This window comes from Notolepis coatsorum, assembly GCF_963971535.1.
Source record: "Notolepis coatsorum genome assembly, chromosome: 12".
Lineage (NCBI taxonomy): Eukaryota > Metazoa > Chordata > Actinopteri > Aulopiformes > Paralepididae > Notolepis > Notolepis coatsorum.
Window position 1 is genome coordinate 11641722 of NC_140176.1, and position 18107 is coordinate 11659828.

At 44.1% G+C, this 18107-nt stretch overlaps 1 protein-coding gene across 1 annotated transcript; it reads left to right on the top strand.

The window, feature by feature from the left end:
* Positions 1-1055: 1055 nt before the first annotated feature.
* LOC311237617 (regulator of G-protein signaling 20-like) lies at positions 1056-16795 on the top strand (the record flags this gene model as incomplete). Its single annotated transcript, XM_084325556.1, has 5 exons — positions 1056-1105; positions 2280-2452; positions 10658-10741; positions 14288-14522; positions 16598-16795. The coding sequence occupies exons 2-5, from the start codon at positions 2283-2285 to the stop codon at positions 16793-16795; spliced, it is 687 nt and encodes a 228-aa protein (XP_084181682.1). The 5' UTR covers positions 1056-1105; positions 2280-2282.
* Between the last annotated feature and the right edge of the window lie 1312 nt (positions 16796-18107).

Consider the following 18107-nt stretch of genomic DNA (forward strand, 5'->3'; position numbering starts at 1 on the left):
AGCTGAAACGCTTTTATCCAAAGCGACTTACAAGTTATGTACGACAAGTCAGCAGGAAGGATACAACTCTATGCTGTAACAATGATCATCAAACAGTGCCGAAACTTGGGTGCTGCAGTATTGAGTGCATATATACATAAGACAGTATAGTAGGTAATAATAATAATAATAATAATAATAATAATAATAATAATAATAATAATAATAATAATAATAATAATAATAATAATAATAATAATAATAATAATAATAATAATAATAATAATAATAATAATAATAATAATAATAATAATAATAATAATAATAATAATAATAATAATAATAAACTGTATTTGTATAGCACCTTTCATACAGAAACTGCAGCTCAAAGTGCTTCACAACAGAAAAAAGACAGGCATAAAATTAGCACATAAAGTGCAGACATATAGAATCACAGTTTTCCCACATTAGGATCTAACATCAACAGGCCAGTTTATGGTTTGATTCAGTTTTAAATAGACAATAATAAAAAGAGTAAGATAAAAATAGACAAGAGTAAAGTAGTGCAATAGTGCAGTGGTAGTATTAATAGGACAGTAAGAGGTTAGTGTTTTTTTCCCAATTTTTTTTCATTTCAGATATTGATTGAAGAAGTGCGTTTTTAGTCGACAGCGAAAGAGATTGGTCGTCGGGATTCGGCTGTCCTGACTGTGGTGGGAAGTTCGTTCCACCATTGTGGAGCGAGGACCGAGAATAAGCGGCTTCTCTTCGACGACCCTCCCGGAGCTCGGGGTCTGAGAGGCGGCCAGAGGATGTAGAGCGGAGGGGTCTTGATGGTGTAGTACTGTATAGTGTGCATTTCTATAGACATGCAGTCTACTCCCAATCTACTCACCAGGCCTGTTAGAAGTCATACGGTAGGTATATATAGGCCCATTTGTCTTTCTTGGTGCACACACACGATGCTCTAGCATTTAATGCATATTATAGGCGAATAAAATATCCCTTTGGGGGGGGGGGGGGGCGCATGCGCGTAGCGGTTAAACCAACTGGTTGTGTCTTTAATCGGAGCAGACGGTTGTGATCGAGCCAAAATCACCTGTATTCTGGCATTCATGGTGACACAGTGAGTACGAGATTTGCATTTGATTTTTTACATATAAAGAGACGCCGGCCTGTGTGTATGTATGCTTGCTATATCAATGCCACTGACTGGCAGCTTATTTAAATAAATCTCCATCTTCTGCACATCTGCAGAGGAGAACGAGGCGCAAAGAAGAGCCTCTAGTCGGTTATAGGTTGAGGGATTTTATTAAACTGTTCCAGCTAAAATGAATTCCTGACTAAATATGTTCTTCCTCAAAATAAACACATATTGTAAACACCATGGAAATTGCAATCTGTGTTTGTTGGCTATGTAGGTCGTATCAGCCATTATAGCTGTGTGGTTATCGGCTGATGTGCGTGCGGCTTCTGTCTTTATAGGGAGAATTCCTCTATTTGCACTATATTAGATATTCTGCATTATGATAATTATTTTCTTTATGATAGGCACAACCCGCCAGCTGCAGGATACTTGTTGCTGTTAGAATAAAATGTGTACAATAGTCCGTGCAAAGTGCATCCTCTTTGCGGGTGTGATTGATGGAGGCTGCGGTGCAGCCGAGTGAACGCCTTGTCGTTGTCATACAATTCGCCCCCTCAGAGGATGGAAGCTGCGCTCATCCCGTTTCCACACAGCCGGCTACCGTTCATGTTATTTATATCTCAAGCCAAATAGCAGCTACTATTATTATCTCGTCTGCTCTTTTCGTTTTTATATGAGCGTGTTCTGACGCTTTTTGCTCTATATATAGAAACGAGGTTGATTATCGAGCTTGTGTGACACACAGAAGAAGTTAATTTGAATGAAGTATAACCTATTCCGAAAGAAAGCATTCCTGACACAGATTCCTCCTATAATGTTGACCAACGCCCATTTATTATTAAAAGGCGGAATATTAAATTGCCCCTATATATAAAAAAAATAAAAATAAAAAAAAAATCCCAAACATGCACTAAGATCGGTTCATTAATCAACTTTCATTAATGTCTGCCAAAAGAAAACGCCAAAGATGTATTGGTGCCCTACCGGACATCGCTTCCTAGTAGGTGTCATCATCAAACCCTCTTAATTCAGCATGATGTTGTGTAAACACAGTGTGATTTCCCCTTGTTTATGGAGGAATATGGAATATGGTTCGTGTACAGTGCACTCTCTCCGTGCCTATATACGGTCACTATCTTATTATTTCCCGCAGTCTATGGGTTCCGAGAGCCGGGTGGAGATGCGTAAGAGACAGATGCAGATTCACCAGGAAGCTGCCACCAGTGTCCTCCAAGCTCGCCACAGCCACACCGACATGGGCAACACCCACACCAACGCCTCCAACGCCTGCTGCTTCTGCTGGTGCTGCTGCTGCAGCTGCTCCTGGTGAGAAGAGCCTCGATCCCCCACACTATACCCCCCTACTGCAGACCCACACTATACCCCCCCGCTGCTCCCCTACTGCAGAGCCACACTATACCCCCCTGCTCCCCTACTGCAGACCCACACTATACCCCCCCTGCTCCCCTACTGCAGACCCACACTATACACTCCTGCTCCCCTCCTGCAGACCCACACTATACCCTGCTGCTCCCCTACTGCAGAGCCACACTATACCCCCCTGCTCCCCTACTGCAGACCCACACTATACCCCCCTGCTCCCCTACTGCAGACCCACACTATACCCCCCTGCTCCCCTACTGCAGACCCACACTATACCCTGCTGCTCCCCTACTGCAGAGCCACACTATACCCCCCTGCTCCCCTACTGCAGACCCACACTATACCCCCCTGCTCCCCTACTGCAGACCCACACTATACCCCCCCTGCTCCCCTCCTGCAGACCCACACTATACCCCCCTGCTGCTCCCCTACTGCAGACCCACACTATACCCCCCTGCTCCCCTCCTGCAGACCCACACTATACCCCCCTGCTCCCCTCCTGCAGACCCACACTATACCCCCCTGCTGCTCCCCTACTGCAGACCCACACTATACCCCCCTGCTCCCCTCCTGCAGACCCACACTATACCCCCCTGCTCCCCTACTGCAGACCCACACTATACCCTGCTGCTCCCCTACTGCAGACCCACACTATACCCCCCTGCTGCCCTACTGCAGACCCACACTATACCCCCCTGCTGCTCCCCTACTGCAGACCCACACTATACCCCCCTGCTCCCCTCCTGCAGACCCACACTATACCCCCCTGCTCCCCTACTGCAGACCCACACTATACCCCCCTGCTCCCCTCCTGCAGACCCACACTATACCCCCCTGCTCCCCTACTGCAGACCCACACTATACCCCCCTGCTCCCCTCCTGCAGACCCACACTATACCCCCCTGCTGCTCCCCTACTGCAGACCCACACTATACCCCCCTGCTCCCCTCCTGCAGACCCACACTATACCCCCCTGCTCCCCTACTGCAGACCCACACTATACCCTGCTGCTCCCCTACTGCAGACCCACACTATACCCCCCTGCTGCCCTACTGCAGACCCACACTATACCCCCCTGCTGCTCCCCTACTGCAGACCCACACTATACCCTGCTGCTCCCCCACTGCAGACCCACACTATACCCCCCTGCTGCCCTACTGCAGACCCACACTATACCCCCCTGCTGCCCTACTGCAGACCCACACTATACCCTGCTGCTCCCCCACTGCAGACCCACACTATACCCCCCTGCTGCCCTACTGCAGACCCACACTATACCCCCCTGCTGCCCTACTGCAGACCCACACTATACCCTGCTGCTCCCCTACTGCAGACCCACACTATACCCTGCTGCTCCCCTACTGCAGACCCACACTATACCCTGCTGCTCCCCTACTGCAGAGCCACACTATACCCTGCTGCTCCCCTACTGCAGACCCACACTCAATATTGAGAATAGTTCAATTGTCCCCCTCAAAAGATTATAGCTAATGAAAGACAACCCCCTCTCCTCTGGAGAAACTGGAGAATAAATATTTGAAAGCAATACAGAATGCCTGAGAGAGCCTTGTACTGCATTATATATTACAGTTATCATTTAACATATTAGATTAGATTTTTCATAAATAAAGACATAGATTGATGCAGAAAGGGCACAAATGGGTGCACAAAAGTACACCAGAATGCAGGAAATTAAGTGTTTGATGCTCAAAATTGCATGGGGGATGACCCCCAGACCCCCCCCCCCCCCCCCCCCAAGTGTTGAAACCAATTTTAGGAGACTTAACAGGCCTACTTTTTCTACTAAATCAAATCAAATCAAATTTATTTGTAAGGCCCGACAACACACGTTAATGTCCCCATGGGCCAGACAACAAGTCAAGAAGAAACATCACAATAAGTCAAGAACAAAACAAGAACACCATAAAGTCCAAACAATTTTTAATGAATGCAACACTCCCAGACATACCCCACGCGAAGGTATGGAAAAACTCACTAAAACCTAGCAATAGGGAAAAATGCACCACAGGCAATGTGGAGGAGAGAAACCTTAGAAGGGCCGTTCAAGGGGGGGATCTCCCTTCTTAGATGTCGGTGATAGTAGTGTTGCAATAAAACAGGTGAACAGTTGGTAGGCATGCACTCATGTGTGTAGTGAAACACCGATAAGTGCATGCGATAGCAACTGAACATTTTGAAAGATTAAAGATAGAGCTGATAGCGGATCTATTTGAGGCAAAGGGGCGGCGCAGAGAGGGTTGCATCCTCCCGGTCTTCATCACGGGACGTCCAACACATTTATACCCTTCAGGCTAATAGTTACTATTTATAAATGGGGTTTGTATGTACAAGCAGCTCATAAACATGATATATTATTTATTACCGTTGCCCAACCACCTTTAGGAGTTCACCTAATATGTAGCCTATATCCAAATACGAAGATATGATGTTTAAAATGCATGCTCTCTCCGTATCAGCCACGTCGTACACGCGCTCTCCTCCTCTCGAGCGGCCGCGCTCCTGGACGCACCTGTTGTGTGCCGAATACGGCCACGCGGATTCACTCCGCGGGGAATGGATTTAAGTTCTGTCTCCACATCTACCTCGATTAATTTCGGGCTAATTGCTCCGCGCCTCTGCCGTGGCGGCGCCAGGGACCTATACTCCCAGATGCAACAGCGCCTTCTGGATTCTCACATTGGTCCTAATTAGCCAACAGGTCATGGCTACATCAGGTGTTCAGATAATTTCAATTACATATACGGTCCCCTGTAGGACTATCTGGAGGGTTGACACACTGTAATGTTTACGTGTGGGACTCCCTCTGGACTAGAGCAACCAGATCTGGGTGTTCTGTATTTACCATGACTGTGCAATGTGGAACAAACAACATGCCTGTCTACCAGTTTCCTGCTGCCCAGAATATGGAATATCAGTGATCTGGGGATTTATTTCGGTTCAAGCTCCAATTGGCTCTTCTATGGCACTGGTTCTCAACCTTTTTTTGTGTGAAGGACCCCCAAATGTATATATACATAAGGCAGCGGGTCACCCATTTGATAAGATGGTGTCATCGGTCTAACTTTTACTGAATTAAATAGTGAAATTAGACAATTCCACATTCCTTAAGGACCCGTTTGTTTGTATGAATGTGGTGGAGATAGGGGACAGGGTCTCTGGGTAACAGACTCTCCTTGTATGGATGTAGTGGAGACAGAGGACAGGGTCTCTGGGTAACAGGCTCTCCTTGTATGGATGAGAGTGGAGACAGGGGGTAGGTAGGGTCTCTGGGTAACAGACTCTCCTTGTATGGATGTAGTGGAGAGAGGGGACAGGGTCTCTGGGTAACAGGCTCTCCTTGTATGGATGTAGTGGAGAGAGGGGACAGGGTCTCTGGGTAACAGGCTCTCCTTGTATGGATGTAGTGGAGACAGGGGACAGGGTCTCTGGGTAACAGGCTCTCCTTGTATGGATGAGAGTGGAGACAGGGGACAGGGTCTCTGGGTAACAGGCTCTCCTTGTATGGATGTAGTGGAGAGAGGGGACAGGGTCTCTGGGTAACAGGCTCTCCTTGTATGGATGAGAGTGGAGACAGGGGGCAGGGTCTCTGGGTAACAGGCTCTCCTTGTATGGATGAGAGTGGAGAGTGTGTCTCAGTTTCTCATGACATTTTCTGCTCAGCTCTCTCCCTCCCACAACTTTATCTGCAATATTAATGAGAGGCAGGTCGTTCTTTCATGCACACATTGACCATATCCTCACACAGCAAGAAAGGAATCCCACCCTGAGCGTGAGAGCAAAATGGCCACCGTGTGAATATGGTCAATTGAGTGTGATCTGGCAGCATGGGGTGCAATCTGGCAGCTCCCGCTAAAATTCTTTCCAATTTCTTCTCTGTGCATTCAGTCGAAAGCTATCCGACTGCAAGCTAGCCTAGCTTAGCACAAACTAAGCGGATACGGATCAGTTAGAGCAGCCTACCTTAAAACTCTGGGAGAGGTGTTTTTGGCCAACAGCTACAGTAGGCTAGCTGAAAAGGTGAAAAGGCAAAAGAAACGATTGAACGTCGGCTATTGTATGCGTATTGGCTAGACACCATAACGATCCTAACACAGACTACACATTATATACAGAAAGAAGGAATAAAAAATCGCTGTCAGACAGGATCCGTGTTTCAAGGAAGCAACATTTTTCTTTTGTGAAAGGTCACATATATACACACACGCACACTCAGCTGGTGTCAAATCAGTCAATCACTCAGCTGGTGTCAAATCAGTCAATCACTCAGCTGGTGTCAATGAATCAATCAGTCCCCACTCACACTGGGATATTGGGATAATGATGACAGGTCACACATAACTGTATGTTTTTGTATAGTATATCCAAAAGGAAGAGCTAAGAAATCGACTAGTAGCTACCAGGACAGGAGGGCAGAACAACTTAGGAGGAAGAGAAAGAAGAAGGAGCGAGTCGGGACAGAATTTGATAGGGATCCATTTAAGTTTGTTAAAGGAATGTTCAGACCAGGAAAGAGAGGACAACTCAAAGCCTCAAAGCAAGAGGTAGAGGAATATTAAAAAAAAGAAAAATACTTACTCAGATGCAGGAAAGAATAGAGAAATGAGCCTTCCTCCAAATATGTAGTAAGGCATGCAAAGGCTTATTCAGCCCCAGGGCCGAATGGAGTCCCCTACCGGGTTTATAAAAGTGTGCCTGATGTACTACTTGTGGAGGTAATTGAGAGTAGTATGGGATACGGTACCCAAAGGCTTGGTGTATAGAGCAGGAGGAATCCTAATTCCCAAGGAGAAAGAGTCCTCACTGTTAAGCCAGTTTCGGACTATATCCCCTGTAGACAGTAGAAGGTACGATTTTCTTTAGTGTAGTTGCCCAGAGGCTAGCAAACTATACCTAGAAAGGAATAGTTTAATAGACACCGCAGTGCAGAAAGCAGGAATCGCAAGGTTCGCCGGATGTATAGAACACACACAAGCATGATATGGCACCAGATTCAATCAACCAAGATAGAGAAAAGAGATTTACAGGTGGTATTTTTAGTAGACGTGGCAAATGCGTTTGGTTCGGTACCGCATTGCCTTATTTGGAGTGCGTTTGATTTCTTTAGAGTGCCAGCGGTGATTGTAAACTTGGTGAAAGCATACTTCCAAGATATTATAATGTGCTTTAGTACTGCAGAGTGTACAACAGCATGGCAGAGAGACTAGAGATAGGCATTATATAATGGCAGGGTGCACTATTTCACCACTAGCGTTCACAATGCCGATGGAAGTAATTATCAGGGAAGCCACCAGCATGGAGTAAAGCAGGTCCCACAGAAAGGAGGAAGCTGGTAGTGGAGCAGGTGAGGCGGCGACAAGAGGAAGTAGTGAGGTGTACAAAGGCTGTGGCCCAGGCTAAGCAGGGGCAGTGGATGAACTGGGAAAGTGTAGAGAAGTGGAAGATTAGTTGGAAGGACCTGTGGACTGGAGTATGGAGGAAAATCGTATAAAGTTCCTAATAGGAGCTACTTATGATGTGCTGCCATCACCACAGAACCTAAAGCAGTGGGTCGATGGAGACCCGTCTTGTCCACTGTGTTCAGAGACGGCAACATTGAGGCATAATATGCCAGGCTGTAAGACTAGACTTTCTTTATCCACTTTTTCTCCTCCTGTTTTTATGTATTTTCCTCTCATCCCAATTTAGTCGTTATGCCAATTCCCCCCTCCCCTTCCTGGCCGATGTGCGCATGTGCCCCCCACTGGTCGGTCTAGGGAGCCCTGAAGTCTATCACATGCTTCCTCCGATACATATAGGAGACAGCCAGCAGCCTCTTTTCACCTGACAGCGCGGACTCTCATTGGTGAAGTCAGTGTAACGCGTGGGAGGTCACACTACCTTCACCATCTCCCTCCCTCGCTGTGCAGGCGCCCTGACCGACCTGTAGGAGTCGCTGTTTACAACGACCAGATTACCACCCACCGGCTTCCCTCCCGCTGACACCGCCAATTGTGTCAGTATATGACGGCCGGCCAAGCCGGAGGCAACGCTGACAGCCGGATTCGATACCAGTGTCTCTGCGGCGGTAGACAGACGCTTAGTCCGCTGTGCTACCCGGCCGCCCTAAGACTGGTCTTTCTCAAGGCCGATATACATGGTGACATAACCAGGGTTTGAAGAGCTTAGTGGCAGGAATTGAAAGTAGAAGAGTACAGCTGAATTCTGGATGTAATCGGATGGAGGGTGCAGCCATTCAATTTGTCAGAGAGGCAGAGAGAAATGTAGAGGAGGTAGGTTTTTAGTAGGGATGTCCGATATTATCGGCCTACCGATATTATCGGCCGATATCGGCATTAAAATGTAATATCGGAAAATATCGGTATCGGTTAAATTTTTTTTTTTTTTACATTTCTATAAGCTTTATTTACCCAGGCAGGCAAGTAAGAACAAATTCAGATTTTATTTATTGTTAAAAGTATGCATAATGTTGTGTTAATTCCACAACAAAAGATATGTAATGTTATTTACCTGAAATTATTCCATTTTTGGGGGGGGGGGAAACCCTGCATATATCGGTATCGGTTGATATCGGTTGATATCGGTATCGGAAATTAAGAGTTGGACAATATCGGTATATCGGTATCGGTAAAAAAGCCAATATCGAGCATCCCTAGTTTTTAGGCATGAGTCGGGCCACCTAAATGGAGCTACTGATTGGGAGATGCAGGTAGATTTGGGAGGACAATTCGTTGTTTCACGAGAGATAGTTAGTACTAACTTGAGAGGCCTGACCTAGTATTATGGCCCTGCTAGTCAGCCGGTTAGTTTACTTTATAGAATTGACTGTGCCTTGGGAGGATTCAGTGGAGGAGGCATATGAAAGGAAAAAGCTGAGATATGCAGACTTGGCAGCAGAAACTGAACAGTGAGGATGGAAAGCTAGGGTTTGTCGAGTGGAAGTAGGATGCGGAGGATTTATAGCACTCAACTTTATCATTATTGGGAGAGTTGGGGATTTGTGGGCGGAGCTTGAAAGGCAGTCAGTGGATTTGGTTGAGGAGAAATAATGTCGGCTGGGGGCCAAAGTAAACAAAGGGTGAGAGTATTCCTTTTCTTCTCTGTTATTGCTGTTTCATGTGTAATTTTGTAGGAGTTGTATTTTTGAGATAGTATAACATAGGGAGGCTCGGCGTGTGAATATCATGGAAAAGTGGGGGCTAGGGGGGGGGGGGGTTCTGGGACGCTGGAATTAACCTTCGATCCTTCCTGAGGTGTCGTGGTCCTAACTTGAAGAAACACCAGTGAAGGGGGGTGGCGTGCCCACTTGATAACCCTAGTGATATGCTGACTCTTGCTGCTTTTCTTTTTTTTTGCTGGCTCTTGCTGCCCATCTATCTGGGTTGTGACGGCCATTGAGTTTCTCCATTGAATGTTTATCCTTATCATTAGGGCACAAGTATCTTGTGTTTTATTATAATTACAATTTACAACACTAAATTAGCCCTTTCAAAGATGATGAACAATAGGTCCTACATAGGCCCACGTGATTTGTATTATATTGTTTCCCACAATGAACTGTAGATAATTACACTATGTAAATACTGTAAATAGTACAGTAACTAGGGCCTGATTTCAGATCCTAATGGATAATGCTGTATTATTTTTGTTATTGTGTTTTACTCACTAAAACAATTTAGCCAGGGGCTAGTCTTAATTGGTGTCTGGTCAAAGGTGTTATATATAACATTTTAATGTAATAATTTAAAAAGAAAATAATAATAATAATAATAATAATAATAATAATAATAATAATAATAATAATAATAATAATAATAATAATAATAATAATAATAATAATAATAATAATAATAATAATAATAATAATAATAATAATAATAATAATAATAATAATAATAATACATCCACAGAGCTTTTAGAAAGTTGCTTTGTTTTGAATTTTTGGAAAACTTTTGTTTACCTCCCATTTCCCCACAGGGAATGCACCTGATTGGATAAATGACATGCTGGTGCTCTAGTGCGACATCTAGCGGCTGAATGTTATCTATATAGCACATTTAATAGTCAAAAAATAATGCATTTCTTTATCACAAAATGTTATTAATAATGTTCCTTTTCATTCTCTGCCAGTCTAACTGTTAGGAGCGAGGATGAGAGGATTCAGAGGACGACGTATGAGAGGAGGACAGAAGGAACCATCATCTGTGATGAGAGGTAATGGATGAAACACTGGCCAAGGACAATTACCAATACACACAATGAGATGTCGTTAATTAATGGAATATCATATGATATGCTGACTCTATGCTAAGTAAAGGCTGCTATTAGTGCAGCAACGGAGAGGTGGGGAGCGCCTTGTGCATCTCGGGTTGGTTCTGAAACAGGTCCCCAAAGGAGCGCACACGCACGCAATAAATATAATTAATTTCACATGCATAACTCATGATGACGATTTAAGACAAGCTTAAGACAAGCGTTCTCTAGGCCTTTGAAAATATAGGGGAGACCTCATGGAGCAGCCGAGATACGAGAGAAACCTCAAGGAAACGCCTGCCTTTTTCTTTCTCTCATTTGATGCACGACTTTAAAAATAGGATTACTGATATTTCCGTGGGTCCAAACGAAAAACAGGGCAGTCCTACAGGTCGTTTTTGTAGTATAGACATAGTAGTCAAGTCAAGTGTTTCTATATTAATCCCCTCGGGGAAATTAAAGTGTCATAGCAGCATGGGGGGGGGGGGGATAGGTAGTAATAATAATATAACATAGTAGATAGTAGTATAGACATAGTAGCATAGTAGGTAGTAAATAGTAATATAGACATAGTAACATAGTAGGTAGTAGTGTAGGCATAGTAGCATAGTACATATTAGATAGTAGTATAGACATATTAGTATAGTAGATAGTAGTATAGACATATTAACATAGTAGTATAGACATAGTAGCATAGTAGATAGTAGTATATATATATATAGTAGAATAGTAGGTAGTATTATAGGCATAGTAGCATAGTACATAGTAGATATTAGTATAGACATAGCACAGTAAATAGTAGATAGTAGTATAGACATAGTAGCATAGTACAACAAAACCAGACAGGCCTGTATCACCCATATCACAATTGACAACCACTCCATCCCCCTCTCCTCACTTATCACCAGCCTGGGTGTAAAGTTGGACTCATCACTGTAATTCGATGCAACACGTAAAAACGTCAAACCTCCTTCTGCCACCTGAGCAACATCTCAAAACTCAGACCCTCACTCTCCCAGTCTGACGGTGAAAAGCTGGTCCACGCCTTTGTCAGTTCCCGCATCGACTACTGTAACTCTCTGCTGGCAGGTCTTCCCTCGAAACCCTCCAGAGGTTACAGTACGTTAAGAACAGTGTCCTCACCAAAACCCCGTAAAAATCCAATCACCCCAGTCCTCCACTCCCTTCACTGGCTGCCAATAAACGAGCAGATTAACTTTAAGGTTCTCCTGCTGGTCTACAAGGCCATTAATAACTCCGGCCCCACCTACCTCCAGGACCTCCTCTCCCCTCAACCTGCATCCAGGTCACTCAGGTGTGGCAGCCAAAAAACCTCCTCACCATCCCACGTACCAGGCTGTCAACCATGGGGCACCGTGCTTTTTCCGCACTGGGGGCCGCGCCTGTGGGATCAGCTGCCAGGATCCGTCAAGGCCTCAGACTCCCTCGCTGCCTTCAAGGCCTGCAGCCTTAAAACTAATTTATTTTACTCTGCCTTCCACTAGGGCCTGTCTTTACTGCTCCTATGTCACTTTTATTTAATTAATGCCTTTACTTTTAAACCTTTTTATTTTTCCTTTTGCTGTGAAGCACCTTGAGATCTTGTTGAGTTTAAAGTGTGCTATATAAATTAAATGTATTATTAGTATTATTATAATAGGGACCGATGTCTTAAAGGAACATGCCAACATTAGGGGAAATGCTCTTACCATCTTCTCCAGAGTCAGACAAGAAGATAATATACCAATTCCCTCTCTGTGTGTTCAGTAGAAAGCTATCAGACTGCAAGTTAGCCTAGCTTAGCACAAATTAATTAAGGTGACTGAATTGGCGATGTGGTCAATATACTGTATATAATATACAATATATATATATAACTGACGATCAGAGGCATTTCTGTGATATATACCTTTTGCTGTCACCATAGGTCTAGAAGATATCTAAGCCTTAGACTAGGGTGTGTGCTGAATACTTAGGAGCCTGGTTTAGGATAGGTCTAGTTATATAATGCCTTAGACTAGGGTGTGGGTATGGGTGTGTGGAGCATGGGTGCATCATTGGAGTTATAATTGATTGATGATTTTATTTTCGAGTCACGCACACAAAGTGCCCAACCCTCATGAGTTCATAAGACACCAAAAATACTGTTGCAGTGTTCCATTATTATTACATTAGATTTAATTTCATAACCTTAATACAGATTACAGCTCAGTCTTAAACAAAGTATGCTGCCTTCTCTCCCATGCCTGGCCAATAAAATCTGCTACAAAAAAGGTTCCCTTCCTGAAGCACAACTCAAGGTTTTCATATTCATCCCAATCAAGAGAATCACCATAAATGGAGGACATTTTACTAAATAGTACATCCCAGACGACCCTCGTAGATAGGGCAGTAAAACAAAAAAATGTACCTTGTTCTCAATTTCACCTTGCTCACACACCAAGCGAAGCTTGTCCTCCTCTGGGGTGGCGTTAAATCTGCTGGTCTCCAGAGCTAGTGGTGACATCCGTGACCGAATATGTGCACATACTGTAGGGATCTTTGTCTTTTGTTTAAATTATACTTCACATAAGGTTCTGCACTGTAACTATTCTTTATTTATTCAGTACGTTTGTAATTCTTGTCATCAACAGACTTATTTTCTTTATACACGAGAAGCATTTGACTCCTAATCTCCTGAATTTCACACAATAATCGATTCTGGAAAATTAATGCCAAATCGTTCCATTCAAATTATTTCATTGAGTGGGTGTGCCTCCTATTACAGACATCCCTTAGTTTGAGTAAAGGCCCACAGCAGCTCCAGAAGCCTCAATCGATCCTGATCTTTTGAAATGTCACAGGTGTCATTGCAGAGAATGAATGCTCATCTATTTCATCACTCAAATCCAGGCTTAAATATACATTGTTAAATTAATAGCTTCACTCTCATAAAACCATGAAAATAGTTTTTATGAACTTATTTCACTTTACTTTTTTATTTTTTTATTATCCGATGATTTAATTCATGAGTTGAGGCCCCGTATAGGCCCATCTGGGTCACTTGCCTCTACTCAGCACCTTTTATATGCACTTTCTGTCATGGTCAATGTTTAGATTTGTACTGTTTTGCTGAAATGGTGCGAAATAAAGAAAATAAGAATAACATTATCCAGTACTGTCCTGTAGCCATACAACCAATATGACTGGCTGAAATGGCTGAAATCAAAGCAGCAGTGCTCACATATGTAGACACGGACTGGTTTTGTTATTTTGATCATGGACTCTTGCTCTGGTAAACTATTTGTTCTGATTTGTGATTTAAATTCTGTATTATACTGTTAATTTTATCCTATCTTTTAGAAAAGCCTCAATGGGGACCTAGTGTTGAAAACTAGCACTTGTGTGCTATAAACACGCAAAACAACACATCATGGTCTGTCCACTGTGACTGGTCCAATGTAGCTGTGGTGTCCATTTTAAATAAACGTTTTCATTCATTCACGAGTGTTGTATTCCCTGTTGAAGCCTCAAGCCTGCGCTGGACGACGCACGTTCCTGGTCCATGTCGTTCGAGAAGGTGATGAAGAGCGCGCCGGGGCGAGGCTGCTTCAGGAAGTTCCTCAGGACGGAGTTCAGTGAGGAGAACATGATGTTCTGGCTGGCCTGCGAGGAGCTCAAGAAGGAGACCAACAAGACCGTGGTGGAGGAGAGAGTGCGTCAGATCTACGAGGATTTCATCTCCATCCTTTCCCCTAAAGAGGTGAGACTTCCTTGATTCTGCTCCATGGTTCTTACAGGGGTCTGGAAACTGTGTCATTTTCACGTCTCACCGTGCAGAGATATTGTCCCAGTCTTTAACTAATGTTGTGTTCAGAGGTGTATAAAGTGGGCGGCCGGGTATTGAATTGATTGATTGATTGATTGATTGATTGATTGATTGATTGATTGATTGATTGATTGATTGAAAACTTTATTAACAGATTGCAGAATGGGTACAGTACAGTACAGCTCAATACATACAATTGTTAAGGGGATGCAGACCAGAGAAAGACTTTAGTCTTGTTTACATCAGGGTCCCCCATTTTCAGCGCAGCGGACTAAGCGTCTGTCTACCACCGCAGAGACACTGGTATCGAATCCAGCTGTCAGCGGTGCCTCCGGCTTGGCCGGTCGTCATACTGACACGATTGGCAGTGTCAGCGGGAGGGAAGCCGGTGGGTGGTAATCTGGTCGTTGTAAACAGCGACTCCTACAGGTCGGTCAGGGAGCGCCTGCACAGCGAGGAAGGGATCTGGGTGAGGTAGTGTGCCCTCCCACGCGTTACACTCACCCAATGAGAGTCCTCGCTGTCAGGTGAAAAGAGGCTGCTGGCTGTCTCCTATGTATCGGAGGAAGCATGTGATAGACTTCAGGGCTCCCTAGACCAACCAGTGGGGGGGGGGGGGGGGGGGGGGGGCACATGCACGCAACGACCAGGAAGGGGAGGGGGGAATTGGCATAACGACCATTGATGTTGAAAATGGGTGGGAAATATGCTGCATGAAACGTGAAAGTCACTAGGCATAGGTCATTCACTCTCGTGAAAACAACTGCACCTTTACATTCGCTGTAACGTTACTGTATTACTCTGCTGCAAGCCATTTTAATTTGCGCAGCAACCTGAAGATAATAACAAGTGCACACAACTGAATGCATAAGTTCAACATGTAGAGCTTGTAGTAGAGTGTTAGTTTAACATGTAGAGCTTGTAGTGTTAGTTCAACATGTATGGCTTGTAGTAGAGTATTAGTTCAATATGTAGAGCTTGTAGTAGAGTGTTTTCATTTTGGCCAAATTAAATTATTTAGACAAAAACACGGCCATCCCTATTGCCATTTGCTATTTTTACATCTACATCATTTCATTGAGCTGTAATGAACAGAACGCAAGGATTCAGTATCCTTCCATGACATCACTGGAGGACATACTGCATTCCAACTCATTATATCCCAATAACTTTTCAAACTAAATTGACGTGTACCAAAGTGTCAAATATCAGCATTGTTTTATAACTAAGTGCCCCTATTTATATTGGCGTCACACAAACCATGGATCCGGGTCCGTATTCACAAAGCCTCTCAAGATTTGGAGTACCGATCCAGAGTCAGCTTCAGTCTGTTTGAATAAGGTCACGAAGAAGACAAGTGTTCCTTGTCACTGACCTCAGATAAGAACTCCTACCATAGAAACCTTTGTGGGCCTGGGGGAAGAATGAATGAATGAAAATTTTCACTTTTTTTGTCATCGGTAGTGGGAGACCCTAGCGTACAATCAATCAATCAATCAATCAATCAATCAAATGTATTTATATAGCACATTTAAACATGACACTTGTCACCCAAAGTGCTTTACGGTGGGCCGCGTAGCTAAGAAAGTACTCCTAAAGTATAAATAAACAGAAAATAAACAACCAACAGACAAACAAAGGAACAGAACAACACGTCAAAACAAACAAGGCAAGAGTCACAGAGTGAGTCAGGGAACGCTAAGGAATACAAGTGAGTTTTGAGCTTAGATTTAACCCTTTCACCGTCGCACTACCAAATCGGTTAAAACCCTTTCACTGTGACAATACAGAGAGGGTTAACCCTTTCACTGCCACACACGACATCCGGTTAACCCTTTCACTGCCACACGACAGAAGGTTTAACCCTTTACTATCACACACAACCGACGGCGAACGGACTCGATGGAGCCAGGGCAAGCACTTGTTGTGTGTGTTTGTGTGTCGTGTCTGTTTGTGTGTGTGTTCATAACTACACCTGTCTATGTGTGTGTGTGCACTTCCTCCCCCAGGTGAGTCTGGACTCCCGCGTGCGAGAGGTGATCAACCGCAACATGCTCGAGCCCACCTCCCACACCTTCGACGACGCCCAGCAGCAGATCTACACGCTGATGCAGAGAGACTCGTACCCGCGCTACATGAACTCCACAGCGTATACAGATCTACTGAAGAGCGTAGAGGAGCCGCCTCCTCCTCCTCCAGAGCCATAATAGTCTCCTAATATCTCCCCTTAGCTTCTTTTGAGATGGCGCATGTCCTATACCAGGAAGGAGTTTAGTGTCACTGTTCCTGCTGCTGTTCAGCTGTTTATAGAACGACCAAGGAAACTATAAAAGTGGGGAAAGGTCATCGCGTCAGAATACCAGCGTTCTATGCTCCGCTTGGCGCCAGTTGATTGATTGATTGATTGATTGATTGAAAACTTTATTAACAGATTGCAGAATGGGTACAGTACAGTACAGCTCAATACATACAATTGTTAAGGGGATGCAGACCAGAGAAAGACTTTCGTCTTGTTTACATCAGGGTCCTCCATTTTCAATTCATCATGACATTTATGACATACACAATACATGGGAGCCTGTATTGGAATTCTCAATATACCAGATATCTGAGGAATTATTCATCAAACGTTAACTATAGTAAACAATGCAACAAATTGCAGACGATTCTGACATCCGAGGTAATAACTTGTTTAAATTAACATGGTCATAAACAAGGAGATGTCGGCCGAGCTGAAAGTGTCCACACTTGGCACCGATGTGCGTTCACATGATGCTACACACAGTGACGTGACGACCCTTCCTTCTTTTAAAGTGTCCTTGATATCGACAGGGAAATGAGCAGTACTTACCCACCATCAGTCCTTATCAAGCTGTAGTTACTGTTTGTTGACCTGTCATTTGCACCAGAACCCTCAGAGCGAGCAAGAACGAACAAATGCTATAAGGTTCAGCATCAAGACGGTTAACTTGTTTAAAAATATTTCTATTTTTATATACTCCCTAGCGCTTGACATTGCACTTTTCTATATTGTTTTATGAAGGAAAGCATGATTCTGTGAGCACTGTGTTTGTGTTTAGGTTAATCTCGTCAGCCTTGAGGTATATTATTCAGTTATTGTAAAATGTTTAGAGGTAGAATCTGTAATGCAGTCAAACAGCGACCGCTAAGGCAACAGATCACAGCTTTGGCGCCGCTTGGTCTTCTGACACGAGGTGGTGCTCTGTAACTTATTATACTGTGAATTTCTCCAGACCTCCCGATATCCAACCCACACATCAGTCAAAAAAATAATAATTTAAACAATGCGGTTACCAAGAGGAGCTCTTTTGCCTATAGAGGTCGCTGTTGGGCACATTACGGATTCGACCTTTAATGTTGACTTTAGAAGGAGGTCAGTGCCTTGGCATTAACACTTTCACAGGAACACCTTCAGTGTGATCTGAACGGTGCAACAATTATATACTGTTGGTGCTTTCAGCTCCTCTCAAAAGACGACACACTTTTTACAAACGACGA